Source organism: Podarcis gaigeae (genome assembly GCF_964106915.1).
Source record: "Podarcis gaigeae genome assembly, chromosome: 5".
NCBI classification, from domain to species: domain Eukaryota; kingdom Metazoa; phylum Chordata; class Lepidosauria; order Squamata; family Lacertidae; genus Podarcis; species Podarcis gaigeae.
This window is the reverse complement of record NC_139681.1, coordinates 47,027,008-47,040,350: the sequence shown is the minus strand read 5'-3', so window position 1 is coordinate 47,040,350 and position 13,343 is coordinate 47,027,008. Positions and strand designations below refer to the sequence as shown.

The 13,343-nt window shown below is 41.1% G+C and overlaps 1 protein-coding gene across 43 annotated transcripts in view; it reads left to right on the top strand.

Annotated features, from left to right (window-relative positions):
- The window catches only part of TACC2 (transforming acidic coiled-coil containing protein 2), a 155,384-nt gene that overhangs the window by 105,018 nt on the left and 37,023 nt on the right, over positions 1-13,343 (top strand). For all 43 annotated transcript variants that reach the window (XM_083741135.1, XM_083741170.1, XM_083741132.1 and 40 more), the window contains 2 exons: positions 1,591-1,739; positions 7,694-9,014. In XM_083741135.1, coding sequence (XP_083597261.1) covers positions 1,591-1,739; positions 7,694-9,014 — 1,470 coding nt within the window. The remainder of the gene's footprint in view (positions 1-1,590; positions 1,740-7,693; positions 9,015-13,343) is intronic.

The following is a 13,343-nucleotide window of genomic DNA, read 5'->3' as shown; positions in this document are numbered from 1 at the left end:
GTGTACTACATTGTTTGACTGGATTTTTTTAAAAAAATATCCATATATATATATGGATTATATATATATAATCTCCATTTATATATATTTGTATTTCAGTGTTCCCCATCCCATTCCAGTTCATTAATGGAAACAAGATCCATTCAGCTTTAATTCTAGAAAGACTACATCCTCGATCGATTGTCTGCTTATTTAAATTTTGTTACGCAGCAGAGACTCAGTTGAGACTTGTATTTCACCATCCCCATTAATCCATCACATCTTTATTATATCAATGTTTCTGTTCTGCCTTGCATATGATAACATAGGCTCCACTTTGCATCCTCATGTTTCACTTGTTTGCTGTCGTCATATTCCTTCTGGATTATTGTTACTAATTATTATTATTATTGTTAGGCTGCCTACCTCCGGTACACTCAAAGTACATTTTTCCTCCAAAGAATCCTGGGAATTGTAGTTTGTTAGGGTTTCTGGGAGTTGTAGTTCTTTGTGGGGTAAACAACAATTCCCAGGGTTATTTTTTGGGGGGGTGCTTTAAACATATGGTGTGTATACAGTCTAAGTTTGGGACAATTTGTTTGGTGGAAGTGTGATCTGGATAAACTGTATAGCAAGGTACATAGATTAAAAATAAGACCTTGAATGATTGAATTCTGAAGGGAGATGGGGTATCATTTCAGATAGTGAAATGGGCACAGAGGTTTTGGCAGGAGGAGGGTTGGTGGAGGGGAAGCAAGATTCAGGAAGATCCATCAATCTGCATTTGAAAATATTTTAAGTTTCATTATGGAAGAGCTGCATGCATTAATAGCATTTGTTGTGATTCTAACTACAGTATCACCAGTGCAATCAGGCACCTCTCTCCCAGTTTAAGGAAAGGAATTTGTTTAATTTGCCTGAATAGCTGTTGATAGTACACATCTTGCGAGTGAGCTGGAAATACAGATAGCATTTGTGGTATGAAGTAAGGAGGCTAGTGTGAAAAATGGGAATTCCCCATCTCCCTAAATGGTGCCTCCCCCCCCCATCTGAAAGGCTAGGCAGCACCCAATGCTACTCAAAGCCTGTGTTCTCTTGTTTTGTAGGAACTCACACTCTGCTGCATATCAAGGTAGATTGAACCGGGATTTAAAAGAGCTTTATGCAACTCTCTTAAGGGTATTTCCTTATTAGGTTTGCTTGCGCTTGTGCCAAGGAAAATTCCAACATCTCATTGAAAGGTCCCATTGGCATTGTTTTAGTTTGCCTGGGCTGAAGCCTCCTTTATGTTGAAAAGGCAGGCTTTTCCAGGCAGTATTTTCTTTATCCTGTGTGCATGTTTGCTTTTGTGATGCCTTGACATCTTTCATGTCAGCATTTCTTCAGGGTGAACCTGGAAACATGATATTCTGTTCCAGAAATCATGCTGCAAAAGGAAGCTCAATATCTCTGAGAAATGCAGAGGTATTCTGGCCTCAAATAGAGCGCTCTGCGTTTTCCAAGTATCGTTTGTTGTGTTCTGTTTTGTGCAGGTGATTTTGAAGAAGTATCCTGTATGTCCCTTTCTTTTCTTTTCTTTTTTTATACCTGTATTTCTTTGTTTGTGTCCAGGAGTTCAGACTCTGAAGAAGCCTTTGAGACACCAGAATCTACAACTCCCGTGAAGGCTGCACCCGTGCTACCACAACCACCGCCAGAAGTTGCAGTGTTTGACATAGAGGAACAGGAAGTAAGACCTCAGCTTCCATCCGAGGACACAGGTAACAATTACACAATGCATGGGATGGGCTTCTCAGAGTATTTTGGTCACGAGGGCATAGCTCCCTCTGCTTCCTGCAAATGATGGTGTCATTTAGTGTTTTTTTTTGAGATGAAGCTGCATGTTTTAAGTTTGGAGACAGTCTCTAAGGAAAGGATCAGAGCTGTAAAATTTCTTGGGAGCTCTGAAGGAGCTGGGTAGCACCCCCCCCAAAAAAAAATCCAATAGTGGAGGAGGATCTGTTGGAGTGTTAATGGTATAAACCTCCATGTTTTGCTCAGCCTGTATATATGTTTAAATAAACCATATATCACAAATTTGGCACAAACCTTCTGTGAACCCCTTCTAAAAGAAACTGAAACCTGCGTTCATGCTGCACCCCTGAGGGTAACATTATGAAGCCAGCTGCTGGTTTTTCTGTTGAACTGGAGTTCTCCTCCCATCCCTTTTGTACCACACTGACTATATGGTCTCTAAGCTATTATACTATTTTAATCCACTATGGGACTCCACCTACTCACTACTTGGCTTCTTCAGTAGATATACAGAATAGAGGCTAAGGAGTCAGTCCCTGCATATTTTCTTGCAGCACAGTGTCTGCAAACTACACTACTAGTATTTTCTGTGTTGTACAAGCTTATATCAACTTGCGAAGTCTCAGGACAGTAATTTTGGTATCTCCTACTTAGAACCACCAAGCTGTGGCTGTAAAGATAAGGCACCAGAAATTGTGGGCCCACTGTTGAGCTCTTTATTCCAGCAGCAAACCTCCGATATCAGTAGAAGCCACTCAAGAAGGTAGCGCTGAATGTCTGTGCACATCTCCGTTTCTTGGGATATGGGAGAAGGCTAATGGTCTTAGTCAGATATCCTTAGTTTTCTCTCTAAAGCTCAAGGAAGTCAGGATAAACTAGTCAAAGCAGGCAGCTGTACATGATTTGGTCACATCTCCTTGATGCGTGTGCACAGGCTTTTTTAATGGTCAGCATCATTTGTTCACATTTTATATGATTACTGCAAGAAAGACATGCAGCGGTGGCATGCAAACACACAAAGTGTGAAGAGGCCTTTTACTATTGGGATTTTCCAGCAGGATGTACATACCACCCCCTGCTTATCATTTGTCTTTTCCACGTTTCACATAGCTTTGTATTTATTGTTATCTGAACAAAAAAGAAGTTAATTTCCCCCCATTTGCCAGAGAAATGTAAATGAGGAAGGAAGATCACATATGCTAAATAGGATTTGGAGTGCAGTCTTTAATTACAGAACTAGACTGTAATTCATTCTAAACTCCCTGATTCTTCACATCCTTTTTTGCTTCCCCTCTGTCTCTTTTTCTTCAGTCCCCCTCTCCTCTCATTCCACCTGCCCACCCTTAGGGGAAAGTGCCTCTGCCTGTAGTTACTATAATGCACTGTGCTATATTCATAGTTGTATACTTTGAAAATTCTCCTGAGATAAAGGAAGTAACCTGGACTTGCTCTACAAAGCACAATGTTTTCATGTTTCAGTTATGTTTTATAACACCCCTATTTTTTTACCTTTACCTGTGGTCCTTTTGGAGGATCTCCTATTACTGGTTAAATAGGTTAAATAGCACAGTCAGTACAGCATAAGACTCTTAATCTCAGGCATGCCCACTTGGAGCCACACGTTGAAGGCAGCTCTGTTGCAAAGCTCTTGATGCAAAAACTCATGTTTTTGCCTTGGTGACCATCTCAGTTCCCAAAGTCTAGTATGGTCTTTGCCAGACTCTATGTGTAAGATGTATATGTTCCTTAATGCAACAGCGAAACTCCAGCCTCTGCAATTAAATGTCATGAGCAGCAAAATGCCTTTGTTGAGTCTGCTTTGAAGTTAAAGGGCAACATTCCTTTCATTTCTGACTCAATTCTGGTGTCAAAAGGCTAGGGTGTAAAGAAGCTTTCTATAGCCACAAAGCTGCATTGTTTGATCATTTGAGTCTCCCTGCAATAGCCCTTCTGCCAGATTTTCCTCTCTACATTAATACATGTCACAGGGTTCTTACGGTGGTGTCATAATGCTATAGTTAACAAAAGCCCACATTTTCTAAGCCTTGCATGCACTCCTAAAGCTGTAGTTACATACACCGTGAATGACTCTGTAATAGGCTAGTAGATGACTTATAGAATTGGGCGATTTGTATCTCCTTTTTTTAGTAATAATTTGAGTAACCTGTTGTGAGTGTGGGGGAATGGTTTGAGAAGGCACATTTTTGCCTGTTTCATCTGGCAGGAATGGGGAACCACTCAGCTGGTTTGGGCCAAATTTGGTGCTCTCTAAGCTGGTTGTCAGGCAGTTGGAAAGCACTGAGCAAGGGACTTGGACAGCTTACCTGTCAACCATTTGACATCATAAGGACATTGGGTGATTGTCTGGAGGATAGTTTCCCCCCACCATCAAAATTGGCCCACAGAGGAGTGAAAAGGATCTGGCTTGCCATGCCAAAAATTGTCACTCACTCTTGCATTAGGTTAATACATAGTTTAACAAAAATTATGATTTAATGCATATACGTGCTTCGCTCCTCTCACGCTGCTGACTGTGCCCTGTAAGGGAGGAAACAAGCCACAGTCTGGCTTGCCCTGCGGAAGCCCAGGATCGGGGCTTGTTTCCTCCAAGCCAGCCATGAGTGGTAAGCCAAGGACAACGCTTATGTTAAACTATGGTTTAATCACAGAATCATAGAATTGTAGAGTTGGAAGGAGCCCTGAGGATCATCTAGTCCAGTGCAGGAATATGCAGCTGTCCCATACAGGGATCAAAATTGCAACCTTGGCTTTGTCAGCACCACACTCTAACCAACAGAGCTATCCAGGCTGATAAGCTGCTGTCCAGAAATACCATTACATATTAATTCACTCATTATCCTCAGTAAAGGTTCATCCTAACATTTCTGGCCATGAGAAGATTATAAATGTATGAACCACCACAGATGGATTTCAGAAAGGGAGCAAGGCTAAAAAGACATTTAGTGATTCAGGACTTGGGGCTTGCACCCCTGCATCAGCTGAATAAATAATGCAGAAGGAAAGAAAACACCCATCCAGGAATGTAAAAGAATTTAAATGTTAAATTGCTTATGTTCTAACAAAAATATGTAGCTTAAAACTGGTCTTCATTTCGGGGTAGCCAATATAACACTGATTTTTAAAAGGGGATTCAGGAAAGTACAGTTCAGTTGGCCTAACATCGGTAAACTGGTGAAAAGCATTGTTAAAGGTTATTTGATCGAGTATCGAAGAACAAGTCTTGCTGAAGAAAAGCATCAAGGCTTCTACAAGAGGAAGTCCTGCCTCAAAAAATTCTTTTGAGTGCATCAGCAAACATGTGGAAAGAGGTACCATAGTTGCCCAGAAGGTGGGCCGTTGCCACGGTCCACCTTCCCACTCGCCCAGACTGTGGTGGGGCAGGGGTTCCAGGAAAGGGAGAGGGGCGCCAGGAAGGCTCTGGGCACAGGTTTTCATTGCTATAACCTGGCCTTCTCCTGCCCTTGCTGCCACCCCACCCTATTCCAATCCTAGAAAGCAGCAGCACCGTAGCAGCTGAGAGGTTGGCACAGGTGTTGTGACTGCTGATACCATTTACTATTTGTTTAGCCCACTCCATATCTGGAGCACTATTTAAGTCAAGGTACCTGATTTAAATCATTCAAATTGTGTTGCTTTACTAATAACACAATTCTATGCATATCTCCTTAGAAATAAATCCTATTTAATTCAGTAAATGTACTCCCAGATAGATAGCTACATAGGATAGTAGCCCAAGGCCTCACTGTTTGAGTAGGTTCTATTGAACACAGAAGGAATTACTTTTGAGTAAATGTGTCTAGGATCATGCTACATGATTACAATCCCATGCATGCTTACTTGGGCCAAGGCCTGTAGGCTTACTGTGGGTAGGCTAAAAATTGAGCTGCATTGCCTTGTGTACATTTAAATTAAAGCAGAGCAGCTACAAGGATCTGTTAGGGTCTCCTTAACAGGAGCTGGATCAGTGTCCAAAAATGAGCTCATCGTGTGAAAAATGAACAGCAGCTCAGCTGGCAAGAGTAACTCTAATTAAAAAGCACACAACAAGAGCAGAGCCAAACACAACCCTCAGAGTGGGAAAATCACCCTTGCATCAAGCCGCATCAACCCTATTAATGATTGGTTTGATGGGAAACTTGGATTCTTTTTGTGTGCAGAATAATGTGAACTTACAACAACTGCTTCTGTATTTTGGAATGTACAAATGTGTGTTGCACACACACAAAAATGCATGGGAGAATATGGTCATGGGCTTCATGTGTAGTTTGGCACATTTTTCTGAGTGCACAGTTTGGCACCTTTTTTGAGCAAAATTCCAGCGTTCCTGTCCCTCTCACATATGCTATCATGTGTACAGCAGTTCCACATTGTCTGGACCGATAACTATGACCTGTGCCCTTCCATCAGTTTCAGCCCTGTGAAATCTTCTTTGTGTTTATCTTCCTGCTAAATTCTCTGTTTATGATCTTAGTATATACCCACAATGCAGGAGTAAAATGCAAGACTTAAGGCTTGTTTTTCCCTAACCATCCCGTGGAAATGATTTAAAACATTCTTTTTAAAAAAATAAATAAATGAGGATCTAGCCTATCAGAGGGAGGCCTAGGCTTCCTTCCTGACATTCTGTTGGCCTTTAGTTCTTATGAACATGATGTATAAAGTATGCAAAAGCTGCTCAATATGACTCTGAACCTGATAATTCTTAAAATATATACACTGATTCCACATAGGTCTCATCTATCCCATAATTCAGCTTTGTGGTTCTTAAATATACTTCACACAGTGGGGAAGGAATGAGATACTCTACTAATCTAATCACTAGTTTTTTCTTGTTTTTTCTTTGATGATCACACTTTCGGAAATAATTTTGAAGGGGGAAGACTTAATTAAGTAACAAGTCTGTGCAAGAAAATGACTAGCGTTTAATACTCATCTTTCATATTATAATAATGGCTGTTTTGTCAAATAATGTTTTTATGATTGAGCAGGTTTTCAAAAGGGGGGGCAGGATGGGTGTGTTTCCAAATACACGGTATCTTTCATATAAAATGGCCCCAATTTGAATCAGGCCCCAATTCAAGCTTGTCTTGGCTCAAATGGAGGCTTCCATTATTTGTAGCCTAACTTTCAGGGAAGCAGTGTTTAAGATATTGTTTAAGAAACATGTGTTAAGCTGCCAATAATTGTGAATGAATAAAAGTAGCAGCAAACCATTTTAGCAGGCAGGCAGTTGCATGCATTTTACTTAATTTATTTAGTACATTTTTATGCCACCTCTCATCCATCATGGAACTCTAAAGTGGCATTGACCCCTTAGCTTAGGTCTTGCCCTAGACCTGCTGAGCTTTAGCAAGGCTGCTGCTGCTTCATCTGCCCACAAACTGTGCCCTGGCTAAAACTTCCATCTGTCCTTTTCTCTTCTTTCAGTTGAATTTAGACCCTATGATTAACCCTCAAATTTCTCTAAGTTTTGTCATCTTTTCCATGTAAATAAATGAAACCGCAAGTTTAATCTGCAGCTATATTCACATAACCACAATTGCTTACTGGAATATTGAAATAAGTTGTTAATACTCTTCTGGTTTTGCCCTGCATGGGGTCCAATGGGCTTCCTTGGACCCCATGCAGAGTAAAATAATTGCCAGAGTGTTGAAGGGAAAACTTGGGCATCTTATCCACTGGGTGTTCAAATGCTGACAGCTAGTAATCACCATTAGAAATTTGTTCTTTATGCCCTATTTTCTGCTTGGTGGTAGAATGGAAGTAGAAATGTAATTGTTTCTGCCCATGGAGGTGCGGCTACAATATATGATTGTGTAGAGATAATAGTGTACCCACCCAATAGCTATTTGAAGTTAGACCTTCCTGACGGATCACTTTCTCCTTTTCCCCCCCCTAGGGTTTTGTTCGGATACAGTCTCAGTAGCTGATGTTTCACATAGCGAATCGGTTGAAGAAAGCCCATTCCATCCTCCTCCCCATTCATTTTCTACTGTTTTTGATGAGGACAAGCCCATCGCTAGTAGCGGGACTTACAACTTAGACTTTGATAGTATCGAGGTTGCAGATTCTTTGCAAACTGCTGATTCCAGCTCTCTGGACACAAGAAGCTGTGACACCAAGTCACATGTTCGAAGAAAATCCACAGACTCCGTTCCAATTTCCAGGTCAACTTTGTCTCGGTCCCTTAGCTTGCAAGCTGGTGATTTTGATGGATCATCTTTCCTTGGCAATAGCGAGGCAGCAGGTTCAGCAACAGATACGTTTTGTACCGGTTCAAGCAGTGCTTCCAGTACTCTTAAGCGCACAAAGAAGCCTAGGCCAGCTTCCTTAAAGAAAAAACCGTTGGCCAAAAAACCTCCAGATGTCCCACCGGTGAAAGAGCCAGAATCATCTGACATCAACCAAGATTCCGTTGCCTCAAGTGAAGAAAAAGTGTCTGAGGAGAGGTTGGGGCCGACAGAACTTGAGTGCCCAGAGCCTGTCCAAACTGCTGCCGAAAAAGAGGAACCCTCAGAGGACCAGGCAGCAGCTTGTCCGTTTGACCCAACTAACGTTGATGAGATTAGCACATTTGGTGCTGGAGACAGCAAAATACAGGACTCTCCTCCTGCTAGCAAGAAACCTCCACCTCTTACGACGGCACCGGAAGCTGTGGAGGTGACCCCATCAGACACTGGGGGACAGGAAGATCCTCCAGTGAAAGGCTTATCTGTGAGGCTGGAATTCGATTATTCTGAAGAAAAAGGCAGCAGCGAAGAGCAACACGAAGGCTCGCCTCTGCCCAAAAAAGTGGGCAAAAAGCCTGGTGCCAAAATGCCACTGAGGAGGCCAAAGACTAAAAAGGCTGGGGATAAACTTGATAATGCCTCCACCACCCCAACCAAGGCCCCTGTGGATCCAAATGAGATTCCTGTTCCCAAAGGCTCTTATACTTTTGATATCGACAAATGGGATGATCCCAACTTCAACCCGTTTTCTTCCACTTGCAAAATGCAAGACTCTCCTAAATTGCCTCAGCAAACAACAGCGGCGTACAGTTTCAATCCGGATGTGTGTGAGGACTCTATTGACCCTTTCAAGCCTTCCTTGAAGGTAGCCAGCTCTCCCACAAAGTCTCCAGCCTCCTTTGAGATACCAGCTAATGCCAGTGAGATCAATGGAACGGAAGGGGACAGCCTAAATAAACCAGCAAAAAAGAAGAAGACCCCACTCAAGACGTAAGTCAGAATGTAGAAAAATTCATATGCAATATAAGATCCTGCCCCCCGCCAAAATGATAGTGCTTCTACACTTTCTTATACAGTCATACCTTGGATCCCAAATGCCTTGGCTCCCAAACAAATCGGCTCCTGAACTGTCAAAACCCGGAAGTGTGTGTTCTGGTTTTTGAACGTTCTTTTGGAAGCCGAACGTCTGACAGGAGCTTCCTACAACCAATCAGAAGCTGTGCTTTGGTTTCCAAGTATTTTGGAAGTCGAACGGACTTCTGGAACAGATTCCGTTCGACTTCCAAGGTAGGACTGTATGTACATTTATGCAGCATGTTGTGTTATGAGTATATTACAAGAGAACAAAACTAGTGATGAACTATTTTCATTGCTACTTCAGCGCTTCCTTCTCTAGCAATCTTTGGTGTTGGTGTTTTCTTTTGTTTTATGGTCTTCCTCTATTGGTTTTGATAAGGCTTGGCAACTCAACCCCTGTTCATTTCACAGCATGTAGAAATGAGGCTTTAATTTTGCCAAATGTGTAAGGTGTTCCACTTCAGAGAACAGTTGTCTCCTTAACTATATCTGCGTCCAATGAGATTTAAAGTGTTTGGCAGAAATTGCTTCCATTTAAATGAATGATGGGTACTCAGACCTGCAGTTAAAACTGAGATAATTTCAATACTTTTCAGATGGGTTTCTTCCAGAATCCCATCATGCTCAGCAAAGACCTTCAAATAATTTTTCATAAAATACATATACTTTTCTTCCAGATTGCATGTGGCAGTGGTATGTGATACAGCTTATCAGTTCAGTGGAATAATAAGAACTGTTCTCAGGATTAAGGGCTAATCTGTAAAGCCTTAAATCATGTGGATAAAATTTATGCAGAATTGAACTTGAAGGAAGCTGTTCACATAATCAAAAGACAGTCTCTCTCCAGAGTAGTTCTGCTTGTTTTCGTGGCTGACATATTGTGTGGAAATGTATCGTTTAACCAAGAAACCACAAATGCGATTGAAGTGAGTTTATTCTGTTTTGCGAGTTCATGGCATTCTTTAAGTAGAGCTGCTCTTGGGTTAGTGGTTTGGAGGAATACTTCCTGGAGGTTTCACTTCAGACTGTAGGAAATTGTTTCAGATGGGGATTTTACCTTTGTTAATGAAATATGAAACTGTTGGTAACATTTTGGTGATTACATTTGTATTATAGTGTGTTTGGCAAGAGAAATAGCTAGTTTGCACATCACATTTTTAAACCATGGTTTAGTTTAAACTATGGTTTAATGTGAATGGGCAGAAAGCCCTGTTGAGTTCAATGGGATTAAGTGTGTAAAGGGCTGCAACCTTGATTTTTGAAGATGATGGAGTGTGCAGGGTCTTATGCATCAAACATTATGACATTTCAAAAGTACCTTGAATTCCCTGAAACTCCTCAGGCACAAAACATTCTCTGGTTGTCAAAATAAAGCCTGTGCAATATTTTGGGATGATATATGTTTGGGCTTGGTAAAGTGGAGAGTATGATAAGAATGTGATTTCTTTAATGGTACAAGGCTATTCTACAAGATACAAGGTGTGATTATGGGTGAGACCTTCTTTAACTCTTACTTCATTTATGCTTCACCTTTCTTCCACCTTGGAACTCAAGACGGGGTACATTGGGGAAATCTCCTACCCAGACCGTGACCAGATTCCCTATATTCCTCATTAGCTTTCATATAATTGGTTATTGCAACAGACCATGCTATGTGACCATTCTTAGCTCATTTCCCCATTTGAGTCCACCATAGAGACAGCTGTGCATCCTACTAGAAGTATTAGACAGTTTTGAGAGCAATCTATTGTTTTCTCAAGAATACAGCTTCTTTAAGGTTGCTGTTTCCAGGGTCTTGCAAGATAAATAGCACCCTTTCTGGGACACCCCAACCTTTCTTTTTAATTCTTTTCCATAGCTCCACACACCTTGAATGTTGTAGCTATTATGTTTCCTTAGAGGGGCTTGAACAATTGTTCCACAGTGGGTCTTGAATTGGTGACCTGAGGGATCTTAAGTGTGGATTTAGCTGACATTACAGTGTTCGGCTTTGTCCAAAAGAGAGAACTACAGGGAGACTAGCCATTGAAGCTGCCATACAGCAGTAGACACGAATGGACCAGGAAGTAATCCCTGACTCCCAAATAAAAGCCAAATGTCAGACTAGTTCACTGGTGTTAACAGCTGGGAGATTTGATGTTGCTAACCTCATACTGCCTCTGTGAGGAGATGGGTCTATCAATATTTTTTGTTGATTACAGAATCCCACTGTAACACCAAGCTTCTATTCTTACACAATATACAATAGTTTATGTTTTGTGACATTTTACATTTCCAAAGGGTTAACCTCTGTGTTTTAGTTAGTTTCACCAAGATTTGCCTCCTGCTAACAGCACTGAGGTGGATTTGCAGCCAAACAAAACCTTGCTTGATCACTCTGCAAAGTCATGTATGTTTGTGAATGAGAAGTCTGCAAGCTGTGTCTCATAAGAGATATTGAAGAATTAATTGCAATCTTTGTCCAGTTTAAACAGGAAAAATAAGACAGGAAGCTGTTAACTAAAATAGGTAAACCATCAATTTGCAAGTATGCCAGAACTGTAGCTAAATCTAGATAAAAATATATGTGCATATCATATTTCACTGATTTTTGTCCATCATTCTTGAACACAGCAGTTTTAGTTATAACCAGCTGCCTTCCTTACAAGTAGCAAAGTGAAATATGCTCTATTTACATTTACTGTTAAAAGAAAAGAAAAGAAAAGAAAAGTTAAGGGATCAACCAATTGCTGTTGAGGACATATTATATGTATCTTTCTACTTTAAATATTCAAACATTTTAAACAGTTGATCCAGTGGCCTTTATCCAAAATTTAAAGCATCTAGGCTGATCTAGCTTCAAAAACAGTGCCCCATTTTAGATCTCAGTCTTAGGAAGCTGTTTGATGGCAGGGAAGCATCTCAGGGGACATATGTTTTGATGTGAGTGGTGTCAGCTTTCAAAATCATCTTGCTGAAAAGAGATGGCATTCAGGCTGACAAGTACTGAGGAGAGTAAAGCTGTATTTTCACACCTTTTGCCACACAAAAAATGCAGTAGTTGGTTTTTTGTGTGTGTTTTTTTAAGTTGAGCTGTCAAGATTTCAAATTCCACAGTAGCTAAGGCCTATGAAGATTTACAACAGGGATGAGAACTTCCAGGTGTAGCAGGTTTCCACCAGCCTTAGGAAGCATGGCCATTGGTCAGCAATGATGAGAGGTGCCATCCTGCAACATCTGGAGGGCCTCCAGATTCCCTATCTATGATTCATAAGAACGTTTGTAGATGTGTGTTGTGTGTGTATATATTTTAAATGCAGGGTTAAGTAAATTCTCATTTGTGTTTGTGTGCAACTTCCTGTTAATGGGTTCTTTTTTTAAAAGGGGAAATAGCCACAGGAAGTTGCAATCCTAAGTGGAGCAGCGGGGGAGGTGTATCTGCTTAATTCCCCACACAATTTTCCCCCCACGCAATTCCCCACACAATTTCAAAATTCTCATCCCAGCTTCCTTTCTTCCTGCATGAGGAAAAGCATTTCTGATAATCTTGAGCGGAGGGGGGAAAACAGCCTATGGGCATCTCCCACAGCCTCTGAATGCTCTGCTCAAAAGAAAGTTACAAGTGACTGCAACTGTCACCCTTTTGCAACTTTCTACAAGTATAGCTTGTCTATGTCAGTGGCAACAAAGTACCACAATTTGTTTTCCCTGAAATTTTATCGGTGCCCTTTCTCATTTATGCACCCCGTGCAATTAAGCTAAGCCACCCAGAACCATGTGAAGGTAACCCACTGCTAGTGTTTGAAGTGGCAGGGATAGACATCAGCTTTGAAAAGTAGTTTTTATGGAAGAAGAAAGCATTTGGATTAGAGGGGAAAGACTCTCTCTCATTCTCTCCCCACCCCTGGATAAAGATGTTGGGCATAATCCAAGAACAACAAGCCTCATTGATCAGATTTAAGCATTTTAACAGGGGTTTTAGTTCACCTGATTTCATCTATGACCTTGGAAGGTTTGCCACCAATGTTTTAGGACAAGGTGTGGGTTTCCTGAAGCAGAAACAACCCGTGGTGATTTTCCACAAATGCAATTAATGGAGTGTCTCCTTTGTGTCAGTCAGTTCCTTCTGTCTGTCTGTCTCTCTCTTTTGTCTTACTTGTCTTAGGATGGTTGAAGATGTGATGTCTGTATGTTCTCTGTTGTAAGTAATTTTAACCCTAAACGTGCTTGTTATGGACAGGAATGCCTCATTTCATTTCATTT